Below are 14399 nucleotides of genomic sequence, written 5' to 3'. Positions count from 1 at the left end.
AGTGCATCTTTTTGCCATCTTTCCTTCTTAGATCTGCTTTCTCTTTCCAGCTACTGATCCAGATTCTCCTGTTTTTGAGATGCTGTATGAGAAGAATCCAGTACACAGCCACTTTGAGAGGCGACTGAATGTCAGCACTAGGCCCTTGAATATTGTTTATAATCCCCAGGCCATTAAGAAAGTAGCAGATTTTTTCTACAAGGGAAAGGTTCATACCTCAGGTTAACTTTTTTGTTTTTTTTTTGGTTTTAAGTTTATATTCTTTTAGTTTTCTAATTTTCCTAGTCAATTTTAAAACCTTTAGCCATGTATAAGCAGCAATAAGAAAGATCAGTATAGTAAATAATAAGGTGTCCCTTAGTAAGAATCCTGTTGCCACTTTTGGCAAGAAAGTAAGATCATAAAGTATTCTATTCTCCTTTTTAGTTAGCTTCTCCTTTACATTCATTTTCTCAGAACCCATATTTTATATTGATGATGAACCTACTTGACCTACATTAATTTAAAGCCTTTTTGGAAAGATTCAGGGAACTAGTTCTAGAGAAAAAGAACAGTTTTTTGCTTCATCTCCACCGAGTACTGAATAACTAAATCATATGTGTGAAAATTGATAGTGAAATAATAACTAATTTCTATCCACTCTTCCCAATTTCTTTGATGAAATTCTCCCAGACTGTTTTATTTTCTTTAGTGCCAGACCAAAAGCAGGAGGTATTTCTTTTGCCATTAAATTTTAATATTCTTAGGGATTTATAGTGTCTTACTTAGGTCCAGTGTAATGTGATGGAATACACTGCAGACCTCTCATAATTTTATTATCTCCCATTTGTTAGAAATGACGTCAGGGAATATTGCTGTAGAGAACTCTCATTTTTGATATCCTGTCTTGAGCTTGGCACTTCTTAGGGAAGTAGCAATTTCAGGAAGAGACTTCCTCTAGTTCTTCTGCCCACCTAGCCAGCTTTAGATCCATTTGGTCTCCTCTATTTTTCAATCTTGTAGGTTTTGGCTATCAATCAGAACTTGAGTTGAGAGTTGCTGAAGCTGCTCGAAGACAATACAACAAACTAAAAATGCAGACAAAGGCGGAAATCCGACAAACTATTGACCGTTTGCTAGTGGGTGATTTCATTGTGAGTGGTCAAACTTAAGTGCTTTTGATTTGTTTGGTTGTTAAGTGCTTTAGCTGCTGATGCCAATTTTCAGTTAAGTGTAAAAATTAGAAATGTGGTCTCGTCAGGCATGCTGCTTTACCATATTCTCAAGAACCTCTAGAGCTGACCCCCTGGTCCAGGAGGCCATGGCAAATAAGGGCCTGGGGCTGCCATAAGCTGGCATTGGTTTGTGGAAATGGATTCAGTGGATCTGTGTTTGACCTCAGCAATAATGCAAGGCATGGGCCTTAGCCTCTGCTCTGTATGTCTGTGAAGAAAAATTCCAGATCTGATCTTTATTCATGTTTGGAAGTTCCTTTATACTGGTTTTGGACATATATTAACCCCCCCTCCCCCCCAACAGCTTTACTTTCTGTCTTGGAGTCAATACAAAGTATTGACTCCAAGACAGAAGAGTGGTAAGGGCTAGGCAGTGGGGGATAAGTGACTTGCCCAATATCTTACAGCTAGGAAAGTATCTGAGGTTTTGATTTGAACTCAACGTCTCCCATCTCTAGGCCTGGCTCTCAATCCATTGAGCCATCTAGGTACCCCTGGGACATATATTTGTTCATCAGTTATTTTCACAATGTGTGAAAGAATATGTTGAGCACTGGGAAATAGAAAAATATCATTAAGATAGGGTCCTTACCTTCATGGAGCCAAATAACAACCAAAAAAAATATCTCATTTTCTATTCTAGTTGAATGCAATCAACACCATTCAACAAGCATTTATTAAATATCTACTGTATTTGTGGCACTGTGCCCACTGCTAGGGATGTAGAGACAGAAATGAAGTATTCCTCCCTCCAAAGGAGGTTGCATTTCTGTGGAGAAATATAATGTATATGCAGCTGAGTAATGTAAAAGATATGTAAGGATAATTTAAAATAGTTTCAAAGGGAAGAAAATAACGATAGCTAGGGAATCAGGAAAGGTCTTATTGTAGGAGGTGACAATTGAGCTGTGCTTTGAAGGAAACTGAGCATTTCATGAGGCTGAGGGGAGGAGAGAAGGCATAGATCTGGGCTGGAGTGAGAAGGGAACTTACCTGCAGGGGTAGAGATCCTTGTTAGAAAGGCCCTGGGCAGGTCAGGGTGCTAAGAAAAGAGGCATTTCAGAAGGAAGAAGCCACTATGCAGCTTAGCTTTTAAGAGCAGAGTGGGGCTTTAGTTCAAGCATGTGGCCCAGCCTACAGAGGGATAATCAGGGCAGGAATCCCAGACCAAAGGAGAGCTGGTGGTTTTGTCTTTCTGAATAGAAAGGGCTTCTGCTCCAGCAATGGAGTTGTTGGCTAAATTGATGCTCCATTTCAAGAGTCATCATAAGAAATACTTCCTTGCTAATTGATATTTTCACAGGAAGAGAGCAAACGTTGGACGGTTCGGCTGGATATTTCTGCTCCTCAGGTGATATTCCCGGATGATTTCAAGCTTAAGAATCCTGTGTTAGTTGTTGTGGACTTGGGCAGGATATTGCTCACTAATACTCAAGGTATGGTTGGCACTAAAGGATAAGTAAGTGATGAGGGCATTCTTAGAGTGATCTTCCACCCTCCCCCAATAAGATATCTATAATGTCTTGATAGTTTGTGTGATAATTATAGTGTTCTTAGTTGTTTTATACTGAGAGTAGAGCTAGCATTTCTACAGTTGAAGTTAATTTCATGAAGAGATTCCAGAAAGATCCTTTAACTATAATTAGGTTTAAAAGGTACTTTTTTCTTTGGCCAATCTGATATTCTTTTCATTATTAGTATATTTAATATCCTTTGTACTGAATCACAGAATTTAAAATTTTGAAACTTTAGATTTCATTCAATTTAACCCCTGCATGAAGAGTCTCAGCTATAACACACTTGACAACTGGTTATCCAACCTCTGTTTGAATAATAAAAGGAACGGAAACCCATCATTTCTCCAGGCATGCTATTGCACTTTTGGACAGTTTGAATTGTTAGGAAGTTTTTCCTGGTATCAAACCTAAATTGGCTTCTTTGCAACTTTCACCTATTGTTCCTATTTCTTCCCTATGGGGACAAATAGAACAATTCTGTTCCCTTGTCCATGTGGCAGCCCTTCAAATATTTGATGACTGCTATCATTCATTCTCTCCCCTGATTCCCTCTTCTCTCCCCCAAGTCTTCTGTTCTCCAGGCTACTAATGCCCAGTTCTCTATTGGATACTCTTCAGCTTATCAAAATCCTTATTAAACTGTGGCACCCAGAACTGAATACAGATATCTAAATGAGGTCTGATGAGGGAGTACAGTTTGACTGTAATGCCCCATTCCTGGAAGCTTTGTCCTGTGCAGTACAAGATAACAGTACTTTATTTTGATGGTTAGTCATATTACATTGCTCATTCATAATGCAGATTACTAAAACTCCAGACTTTTTTTTTTTTAGAACAACTGCTCTCTGTCTATGCCTCCCTCATTTATGCAAGGGGAAGTGCCTTTTTTTACACTGAAGTTTAAGACTATATTTTCCCCTGTTGAATTCTTATTAGATTCATTTCAGGGCAATAACCTGTCAAGATGAATCCTGTCTCAGCCATTCATTGTGTTAGCTTTTTCTCCCAGTTTGATGTCACCTGCAAATTGGGTGAGCTTACCATTTTATACCTTTGTCTGAATCATTGATAAAAATGTTCTCGAACATAAGGCCACACAAAGCTTGCTGGGGCTAGAGACCTTTTGCCTTATAGACATTGAACCATTAACTACAACTCTTGAGTCCAGGCATTTGAGCTGTTTAAATGATTTATTGTATAATCAACATATTTCTATTTTTTCCACAAGAATAGTATGAACTACTTTATGAAAAGGTTGTCATTGCAGCGGCCCCTCAACTGCTAGTTTAGTAACTTTGTCAGAAAAGAAAAGAGATTAGCTTGATATGTTCTGTTCTTGATTATAATCACTGTTTTTTTTTTTTAATAAGCCCTTACTGTCAGTCTTGGAATCAGTTGTATTTGTTCCAAGGCAGAAGAGCAGTAAGAGTTAGGCAATTGGGGTTAGATGACTTGCCCAGGGTCACATAGCTAGGAAGTATCTGAGGCCAGATCTGAACTTAGGACCTCCCATCTCTAGCCCTGGCTTTCAGTCCATTAAGTAAGTTGAGAGAGACCATTCTTCTATGCAGAGAAAACAAACAAAGGATTTGAGCAGTTCTCCTTGTTCTTTGTCATGTGTTTTCATTATCCTGCCTACTCCCTAAATCTTATTTGACCCTATCCCCCACCCCTTTCTTTCATTAAAAAACAAATAAACAACAACAACCCTTTTTCTTGTCTTGACAGCCTAGGCTCATTCTGAATTTTATTTTTCCCTGATACTATTTTTTAGGACTGTACTACACACTTATAGTGCCATTCTCTGCTACCTGACCTTGCTACCATCTTTTCTACATTTCATTTAAAATTTAAGTTGATCAGTGAGCTGATCATCAAACAAATCTGTAATAAAATAATATAGCTATTATCTCTGTGGAGCTAAATATTTTAATTTAGCAGTCATTAAAATGATTGGAGTGATAGAATAAGTAATCAACTCTAATAATATATAACAAGTTTTATTTTATTTTTGTTTCTGTGTCTACACATCATGACTGAAGATTGGACATACAGACTATCTAGGAAGAACTTTTTATAAGTACATTTTCTTTTAAATTTATTTCCAAGCTTGGTGAATACCTACAAAAAATTTAAATATACAGCTAAAATGATTATAGGTAATATTTATTGTTTGGTCAACTTCTATCTTAATTTTAGCCAAATAACAACAAAAACTTCCTATTTGCTTTTATATCCCTTTGTAATTTCTTTTACATTTGTCGTCATATTTTTTAGTTACATTCAGTGTGCATATCATTGATCTAATTCTGCTTTATGTGTCAATTTCATGTTCTTCTGAGTTTCTTTGTATTTTGTGTTTTGTGGTTTTTTTGGTGGAGTAATATTCTGTTATGTTCAGATATCACAGCATATTCTGCTTTTCTGTAGTTGACAGTTTTTGAATAGAATTGTATAATTCTGAAATCTTCCTTAAATTCTTATTGAAGGAAAATTATTAGAATACAGAAAAATTTATGCTGATTTTTCTCTTTTCTTTCTACAGATGATTATAAGAAGAAAAGTACAGAAGGTTCCTCTTCTGATATGAATGAGCTTAGTGATGATGAATATAAAACACCTCTTGCCACACCTCCTAACACCCCACCTCTCCAGACAAGCAGCAGGAATGGAGTGAAAACCCCACCATTTCCTACAGTTGAATTCAGTGAAGAGCAACTTCAAGCACATTTAATGAGCACAAAGATGTATGAAAGATACTCCTTGTCATTTATGGACCTCCAGATCATGGTTGGACGAGTGAAAGACAATTGGAAGCATGTTCAGGACATTGATGTGGGACCAACCCATGTGGTAGAGAAATTCAATGTGCATTTACAGTTGGAACGCCGATTGATTTATACATCAGATCCCAGGTACCCAGGGGCAGTACTCTCAGGTAATTTACCAGATTTGAAAATCCACATCAATGAGGATAAAATATCTGCCTTGAAGAATTGCTTTGCTCTTTTAACCACTTCAGAAACGAAATCTTCTGATGTATTGATCAAAGAGAAGATTTTTCCTGAAGAGGCACATCGAGGAAGCTTGCAAGACTCGGTAATGAATTTAACTCAGAGCATTGTGGTTTTGGAGCAGCATACAAGGGAGGTTCTGGTGGAATCTCAGCTCCTTTTAGCTGAATTTAAAGTTAATTGTATGCAGCTTGGTGTTGAGAGCAATGGTCGTTACATTTCTGTGCTCAAAGTATTTGGTACCAATGCTCATTTTGTGAAGAGGCCTTATGATGCTGAAGTGTCTCTCACTGTCCATGGCTTACTCCTGGTGGACACTATGCAGACTTATGGTGCTGATTTTGATCTCTTAATGGCTTCACACAAGAACTTGAGTTTTGATATTCCAACAGGAAGTCTCCGGGATAGCAGGGCCCAGTCACCTGTCTCTGGACCTGATGTGACCACACTGAGTGATCGGTGTATTGCAGCCACTAATGTTGCACTTGACAATATAATCACCAAAGATCAAGAATCACTCATTAAGTTAGAATACCAATTTGTTAGTTCAGAATGTCCCTCAATGAATTTAGACAGCACCCTCCAGGTGATATCATTACAGGTAAATAATTTAGATATCATCCTGAATCCAGAAACAATTGTAGAGCTGATTGGTTTTCTTCAAAAATCCTTTCCTAAGGAAAAAGATGATTCTAGCCCTCAGCCTTTAATGACAGATTTTGAAAGAAGTTTTAAAGAACAAGAAACATACCAGTCAACTTATGAGCAAAACACTGAAGTTGCAGTAGATATTCACAGACTTAATTTGCTGCTCCTTCGGACAGTGGGAATGACAAATGGGGAAAAATATGGCAGAAAAATTGCAACTGCAAGTATAGGTGGAACCAAAGTTAATGTCTCCATGGGTAATACGGTTGATGTGAATGGTTCCCTTGGTTGCTTGCAGCTCATGGACTTGACACAAGATAATGTCAAGAACCAGTATGTTGTCAGCATTGGAAATTCTATAGGTTATGAAAACATTGTTAGTGATATTGGCTACTTTGAATCTGTCTTTGTTAAAATGGAAGATGCAGCCCTTACAGAAGCACTGAGTTTCACATTTGTTGAGAAGACTAAACAAGAATGTTCCCTTAACCTCAAAATGGCATCCCTGCATTATAACCACTCTGCTAAATTTCTAAAGGAGTTAACACTGTCCATGGATGAACTTGAAGAGAATTTCCGAAGTATGTTGAAAAGTGCAGCAAGCAAAGTCACCACAGTTTTGGCTACCAAGACTGCAGAGTACAGTGAGATGGTCTCTCTCTTTGAAACACCTCGGAAGCCTAGAGATCCTTTTGCCTTTGAGGAAAATGAGGTCTATGGTTTTGACCCATGCACAACTGTGAGTGACACTGTTAAGCTTATCTTAAATGTCAACATAGAATCACCAGTTGTTTCAATCCCTCGAAAGCCTGGAAGTCCTGAGCTATTGGTAGGACATTTAGGACGAATCTTCATCCAGAATTTTGTGGCAGGTGAAGATGAATCAAGAAGTGATCGGCTTCAGGTGGAAATCAAAGACATTAAACTATACTCTTTGAACTGCACTCAGTTGGCAGGCAGGAAGGGTTCTGGATCTGAAGTAAGCCAATCCCTCCACCCTCCTTCTGGTCCTGCCAGTGTTACTAGCCAGGAGGAAACTCATTTCACCCGTCATGATTTCTTTGAATCTTTGCATAGAGGTCAAGGTGAGTTATGTGACTCTTTGGAATTCAGGATTCTAATCCCAGGTCACTTATGTCTTAGAAGAATTTGTCCAAATACCACAGATAATGAATTTATGTTTTAGAGAATTGATCATTAAAATTCCCCTCACCTCATGTTAGATTTCACAAAATAAGACATGTTTTAAATGACAAACTGTAACATAGAGATCATATAGTCAAACTTCACCTATAAAGTAAGGATCCTCCTCTGCAGAGGCCATGGATAATGGTAGCCCAACTTCTGTTTGGGTATCCTAGGGAAAGGAGCACACTATTTGGTGAGTTAAAGTCTATTCATGTGATTTTATGACTGATTACCCAATGAGACATCTCAATTATCAGTTCTTTAGAAGTCCTAAGTTAATAAGCCTGACTGCCATCCACTCTCCTTGATTTAATATTCCCGTTCACATGGACCAGAATGATTGATTTATATGGAGCTAAGAAGCTTTTGCTTAGCTATCAGATTCTTCTTGTTAACTTTATAAGGCTGCTAGTAAAAGTCACTTGGAATAGAATCTCATTTTAAAAAAAATTTTATTTAGTCAATTTAGAACATTATTCCTTGGTTACAAGAATCATATTCTTTCCCTCCCTCCCCTCCCCCTACCTTTCCCTTAGCCAACGTGCGATTCCACTGGGTATTACATGAGTAATATCAGAACCTATTTCCATGTTGTTGATGTTTGCACTAGGATGATCATCCCCAGTCATATCCCCTGGACCCATGTAATCAAACAGTTGTTTTTCTTCTGTGTTTCTCCTCCCACAGTTTTTCCTCTGAATGTGGATAGTGTTCTTTCTCATACATCCCTCCTGGGTGTTCAGGATCACTGCATTGCCACTAATGGAGAAGTCCATTACATTCTGTTGTACCACAGTGTATCAGTCTCTGTGTACAATGTTTTCCTGGTTCTGCTCCTTTCGCTCTGCATCACTTCCTCGAGGTTGTTCCAGTCCTCATGGAATTCCTCCAGTTTATTATTCCTTTGAGCACAATACTATTCCATCACCAACATATACTACAATTTGTTCAGCCATTCCCCAGTTGAAGAGCATCCCCTCACAAAGAGCGCAACTATGAATATTTTTGTACATGTCTTTTTCCTTATTATCTCTTTGGGGTACAAACCCAGCAGTGCTATGGCTGGATCAAAGGGCAGACATTTTTTTAGCGTCCTTTGGGCATAGTTCCAAATTGCCATCCAGAATGGTTGGATTAATTCACATCTCCACCAGCAATGCATTAATGTCCCGACTTTGCCACATCCCCTCCAGCATTCATTACTTTCTGTTGCTGTCACGTTGGCCAATCTGCTAAGTGTGAGGTGAAACCTCAGAGTTGTTTTGATTTGCATCTCTCTGATTATAAGAGATTTAGAACACTTTTTCATGTGCTTATTAATAGTTTTGATTTCTTTAACTGAAAATTGACTATTCATGTCCCTTGTCCATTTATCAATTGGAGAATGGCTTGATTTTTTGTATAATTGATTTAGCTTTTTATAAATTTGAGTAATTAGGCCTTTTTCAGAGGTTTTTGATATGAAGATTATTTCCCAGTTTGTTGCTTCCCTTCTCAATTTGGTTGCATTGGTTTTGTTTGTACAAAAACTTTTTAATTTGATGTAATCAAAATTATTTATTTTACATTTTATGATTTTTTTTTTAACTCTTGCTCGGTTTTAAAGTCTTTCCTTTCCCAAAGATCTGACATGTATACTATAATGTGTTCACCTAATTTGCTTATAGTTTTCTTCTTTATATTCAAGTCATTCACCCATTCTGAGTTTATCTTGGTATAGGGTGTGAGATGTTGATCCAAACCTAATCTCTCCCATACTGTCTTCCAATTTTCCCAACAGTTTTTATCAAATAGTGGATTTTGGTCCCCAAAACTGGGATCTTTGGGCTTATTATAGACTGTCTTGCTGAGGTCACTAACCCCAAGTCTATTCCATTGATACTCTTTTCTGTCTCTTAGCCAGTACCAAATTGTTTTGATGACCAATGTTTTATAGTATAGTTTGAGATCTGGGACTGCAAGGCCTCCTTCTTTTGCATTTGTTTTTCATGATTTCTCTGGATATCCTTGATCTTTTGTTCTTCCAAATGAATTTTGGTATGATTTTTTTCCTAATTCAGTAAAAAATAGAATCTCATTTTGAATCCTATCAGGATCAAATAAATTTGATTTACTTTTCTAGGTATCTAGAGAATTAAAATAAATATGACAGCTTGGTACCATTTTTGTTTTAAATAATTATGAATATACTTTTTTTACATCAATAGATTTTTTCCTGGTATCTCTCCATTCCTTTCCTAGAGAGCCATTCCATAGAACAAATAATATTTGTAAAGAAAAAGAAGAGGAAAAAAGTTTGCAAAACCAATGAGTACAGGGAAAGAGTCTGAAAATTCAGTACACTATATCTCATGCCTTTTTTTCTGACCTTTACTTGCTCTGAGTCTCAGGAGCCAAATTTCTTTTTTTAAAAATTGTTTATGAATTTATAATTTGTTGCTATAGATGATGGTCATATGAATAGAAGCTTATAATAATATTATCAATAATAATATAACTATATACTAATATTTACATTTATTTAACAGCCTAGTCTTTTAACTGTTTTTATATGCCCCTTAGTCAGGTACAAATAATAAGAATAGATTCATAACCCAATAGGATTTATTTATTTGTTTGTTTGTTTGTTTATTTTTTAAACCCTTACCTTCCGTCTTGGAGTCAATACTGTGTATTGGCTCCAAGGCAGAAGAGTGGTAAGGGCTAGGCAATGGGGGTCAAGTGACTTGCCCAGGGTCATACAACTGGGAAATGTCTGAGGTCAGATTTGAACCTAGGACCTCCCATCTCTAGGCTTGACTCTCACTCCACTGAGCCACCTAGCCCCCCCCCCCCCCCCCATAGGATTTATAAATAGGTTGGATCTCAGACATCATCTGGTCCAAACCCCTTATTTTATAGATGAGAAAACCAAGGCTTAGAGAGATTAATTGTCTTCATGATATGCCTTAAAGCTAAATAGTGTCAAGCAGCTCTATTGGAGGTGGGTGAGATCTTGAAAGTATGGTGCCCTGATACTGACACTGAAGGAGCATTATACCCATCACAACATATGGCCTTGCACATAGTTAGAACTTAATATGTATTAATTGAATTGAATGCATATCACCAAATTGTTCATCCTCATACCAGTTGACTTTGGTCTTTTATTACTTCTAGATACTGGTCCTGGGATGTACACCACAGATTGTTTTTGACTGTAATTTCCATGCTATTATTATTCAGAATAACCCTCAGAGTGAGACTATCCTATGAACCAAATGAAATTCAAAAATGCTATATTTAATCATTAGTAACATTAAGTAGGGTAAAGTATACACTGAGCTTTGAATATGCACGGTTTTTTGAACTTGGTTATTTTTTCCCTTCATGTCAGCTTTCCACATTCTGAACAATACCACCATCCAATTTAAACTGGAAAAGATCCCTTTGGAGAGGGAATGTGAGTTGACTTTCACTCATTGCCCAGATGATGTGGGAATCTCTAGTATTATGAAGATAGAAGGCAAATTTGTTAATCCTGTTCAGGTAAAGTTTTTCCATTTCCAATATATCTGCTTCATGGTAAAACCTAATGGTAAAATAAAATCCCATTGTATTGTATTTCAGGATAGATTTCTAGTTTTAAGTAGTAATTAATACACCAAGATTCTCCTGTCAAACATTTAGAAAATAGGTACTATGTGCCATGAGATGTGTTTAGCATGGAGGGTACAAAAAAAGGCAAAAGACTGTTCCTGCTCTCAAGGAGCTTACCATCAAATGGGGGAAGATAACATGGAAACAAATAAAAATAAGCAGTGACAGGATGAATTAATTGACAGAGAGAAGGCATAGGCATTAAGTTAGGGGCAGGAAGATTTCTTGTAGAAGGGAGAATTTTAGCTGACCAGGAAAAAGGTATGAAAGAACTATAAAGGTGGGGCAGAGTAATATGTCATGAAGGAATTTTTTCCTCACCTGTCTTAATTACAGTTCTTTCTGTCTTTTAATTATTTCTCAATTATTTTGTATATATTTGTTTGCATGTTGTTTTCCCCATTAGATAGTAAGATCTTTGAGGGCAGTGACTTAACTTTTGCCCTATTTTGATATTCCCTCATGCTTAACACAGTGCCTGGCACATAGTAGGCACTTTATAAATGTTTATTGATTGATTGAAGAGAGAGTCATCAACAGTATTAAAGGCTTCAGAGTTTAAGGAGAATGAGGATTGAAAGAAGGCCATCGGATTTGGTAATTTGGTAATGATCTCTTGATCATTAGTAGCTTTGGAGAGAGCAGTTTTGGTGGAATGATAAGGTTGGAAGCTGGCTTGTAAAGGGTTTAGAATAAAGTGAGAAGAGAGAGGAAAACAGAAGACGTAAAGGATGATAGTGGAAATAGAAGGGTTCAATTGAAGGTTTTTTGAGAATGAGAGAGACATGGGCATGTTTATAGGCAGTAGTGAATGAGTTAGTAAACAGGAAAAGATTAAAAATAAGTGATGAGTGGGGATGACAGGAGGCAATCTGTTGGAGGAGATGGGATGGGATTGCTTGAACAAGTAGAGGGGTTAGCCTTGATAAGGAATAAGACTTTTTCATCTTGTGAGACCAGGGTGAAGGACAAGATAATAGAAGGTATCTGAGTGCTGGAAAATGAGAAAGGGGAAAGAAGGGAGTTCATGCAAAATGGTTCCAATTTTTTCTGTAAAACAAAAAAATATTCATTTTGAGTTTTTATATTTCAATAGTATAAGATATTGATCTAAATCTAATTTTTGCCTGAATGCTTTTCATTTTTTTCTGGTAATTCAAAAAGGAAATTCTTTCCTTTGTAATTTATGTTATAGGGCTTATTGTATGTTGGATTGTTTAGTTTCATTTTTAGTCCTTTATTATCTAATTCATTACATTAATCTACTTTTTTCTGTTCTTCACCTAAAGTGTATTGGGGAGAGACATAACTTGGATATAAGAAATAGTGTAAGAAATCTCACGGAGAAATGCTGATATCGGCTTAAATATGAGAGAAAATGAATACGGAGAAATACTCATATTGGCTTAAATATGGGAGAAAATGAGTAATTATCTCTCTCTTCATATGCAGGTGGTCTTGGCAAAACATGTGTATGAACAAGTTCTACAAACACTGGACAACCTAGTCTACAGTGAAGACTTGAATAAGTTTACATCCAATTCTACCTCATTGCCTAGCCCTAATTCTCCTCTTCCTTCTCTCAGTGCTTGTGGTGAGCCCTGTGTTGAACGGAAAGAGAATGGATTGTTTAGCCATTCCAGCTTTTCCAGTACTTCTCAGAAGTCATTATCTGTGAGAGAAGTAAAATCTTTCACACAGATCCAAGCCAACTTTTGTATTTCAGAGCTTCAGGTTCAGTTGAGTGGAGATTTGACCTTAGGAGCCCAAGGTCTTGTGAGCTTAAAGTTTCAAGATTTTGATGTTGAATTTAGTAAGGACCACCCTCAAACTTTATCCATTCAGATTGCTTTGCGCTCTTTGCTGATGGAAGATCTTTTAGAGAAGAATCCAGATTCAAAATATAAGAACCTAATGGTGTCTCGAGGAGCTCCCAAGCCATCTAGCTTGGTACATAAAGAATATCTTTCCCAGTCTTGCCCCTTGGTATCCAATGTGGAATATCCTGATATGCCCCGGTCTCTACCTTCACACATGGAAGAAGCTCCAAATGTCTTTCAGTTGTACCAAAGACCAACCTGCGTGTCCCGGAAAAAGCAAAAAGAAGACAAAGGCAAAGATTATCCCTTGACCCCTCCTCCTTCTCCAACTGTGGATGAACCTAAGGTCTTTTGTGGAAAAAGTAAATTTGATGATTCCTTGGTCCATATCAATATATTTCTTGTGGACAAGAAGCATCCTGAGTTTTCTTCTTGCTATAATCGAATCAACAGGAGTGTTGATGTTGATTTTAACTGCCTTGATGTGCTGATCACTCTGCAAACTTGGGTGGTAATATTAGACTTCTTTGGAATTGGTTCCACTGCTGACAACCATGCAATGAAGGCAGAGCCTGCAGACATTCAGCATGCAGTAAAGTCTGAGTCCAGCACTGTGATAGAGGCTGATGTTCAGGATCCAGTTAACACCAAGCTGGATCTCAAGGTACATGGGATTCCCCTAGCTCTTTCAGGTTCTAAGAAGCAGAAGAGAAGTGAGTGACAAGGGTCTTTCCCATCTTCAGTGGAAGTTAGCAGTGTTTTATATTCATTCTGGGAAATACTTGACTTTCTGTCTTAGAATTGATACTAACTATCAGTTCCAAGGCAGAAGTGCAATAAGGCCTAGTTAGTTGGAGTTAAGTGACTTGTCCAGGGTCACATAGCTAGGAAGTATCTAAGGTCAGATTTGAATCTAGGACCTCCTGTCTCTAGATCATCCTCTCAATCCACTGAGTCATCTAGCTGCCCTGATACCTGTAATTGAAAAAAAAGTGTCTTGCCTTGGTCTATGTTGCTACCAGATTGTGATATCTGCTCCCTGGAGCCCTTTAAGTGAAGGAAAGACTTTTTCTGTTCAGTATTATAATTGAAGTTCTGTCTAGTGCCAGATTAAAGGACAGCTCTGCTCTCAGTCCTCAAATTCCATGTAACTTTATTATTCCTGGGATACTAAAAAAAAAGTCCTTACCTTTTTTCTTAGAGTCAATATGGTATTGGTTCCAAAGCAGAAGAGCATTAAGGGTGAGGCATTTGGGATTAAGTAACTTGCCTAGGGTCACACAGGAAGTCTCTGAGGCCAGATTTGAATTCCGAACCTCTCATCTCCAGGCCTGATTCTCAATCCACTGAGCCATCTAG

General features: G+C 37.5%; 1 protein-coding gene across 6 annotated transcripts in view; it reads left to right on the top strand.

Moving 5' to 3' along the window:
* VPS13D (vacuolar protein sorting 13 homolog D) overlaps nucleotides 1-14399 on the top strand; it is a 415828-nt gene that overhangs the window by 42050 nt on the left and 359379 nt on the right. For 5 of the 6 annotated variants that reach the window (XM_007491757.3, XM_007491755.3, XM_016422198.2 and 2 more), the window contains exons 16-21: nucleotides 51-221; nucleotides 1003-1133; nucleotides 2518-2650; nucleotides 5277-7478; nucleotides 10958-11109; nucleotides 12673-13704. In XM_007491757.3, coding sequence (XP_007491819.2) covers nucleotides 51-221; nucleotides 1003-1133; nucleotides 2518-2650; nucleotides 5277-7478; nucleotides 10958-11109; nucleotides 12673-13704 — 3821 coding nt within the window. Of the gene's footprint in view, nucleotides 1-50; nucleotides 222-1002; nucleotides 1134-2517; nucleotides 2651-5276; nucleotides 7479-10957; nucleotides 11110-12672; nucleotides 13705-14399 lie in introns of those variants that run through there. The other variant, XM_016422199.2, reaches the window with a different exon arrangement.

Source organism: Monodelphis domestica, chromosome 4, assembly GCF_027887165.1.
Source record: "Monodelphis domestica isolate mMonDom1 chromosome 4, mMonDom1.pri, whole genome shotgun sequence".
Lineage (NCBI taxonomy): Eukaryota > Metazoa > Chordata > Mammalia > Didelphimorphia > Didelphidae > Monodelphis > Monodelphis domestica.
The sequence above is the reverse complement of the archived record's forward strand: the minus strand, read 5'-3'. Positions and strand labels throughout refer to the sequence as shown.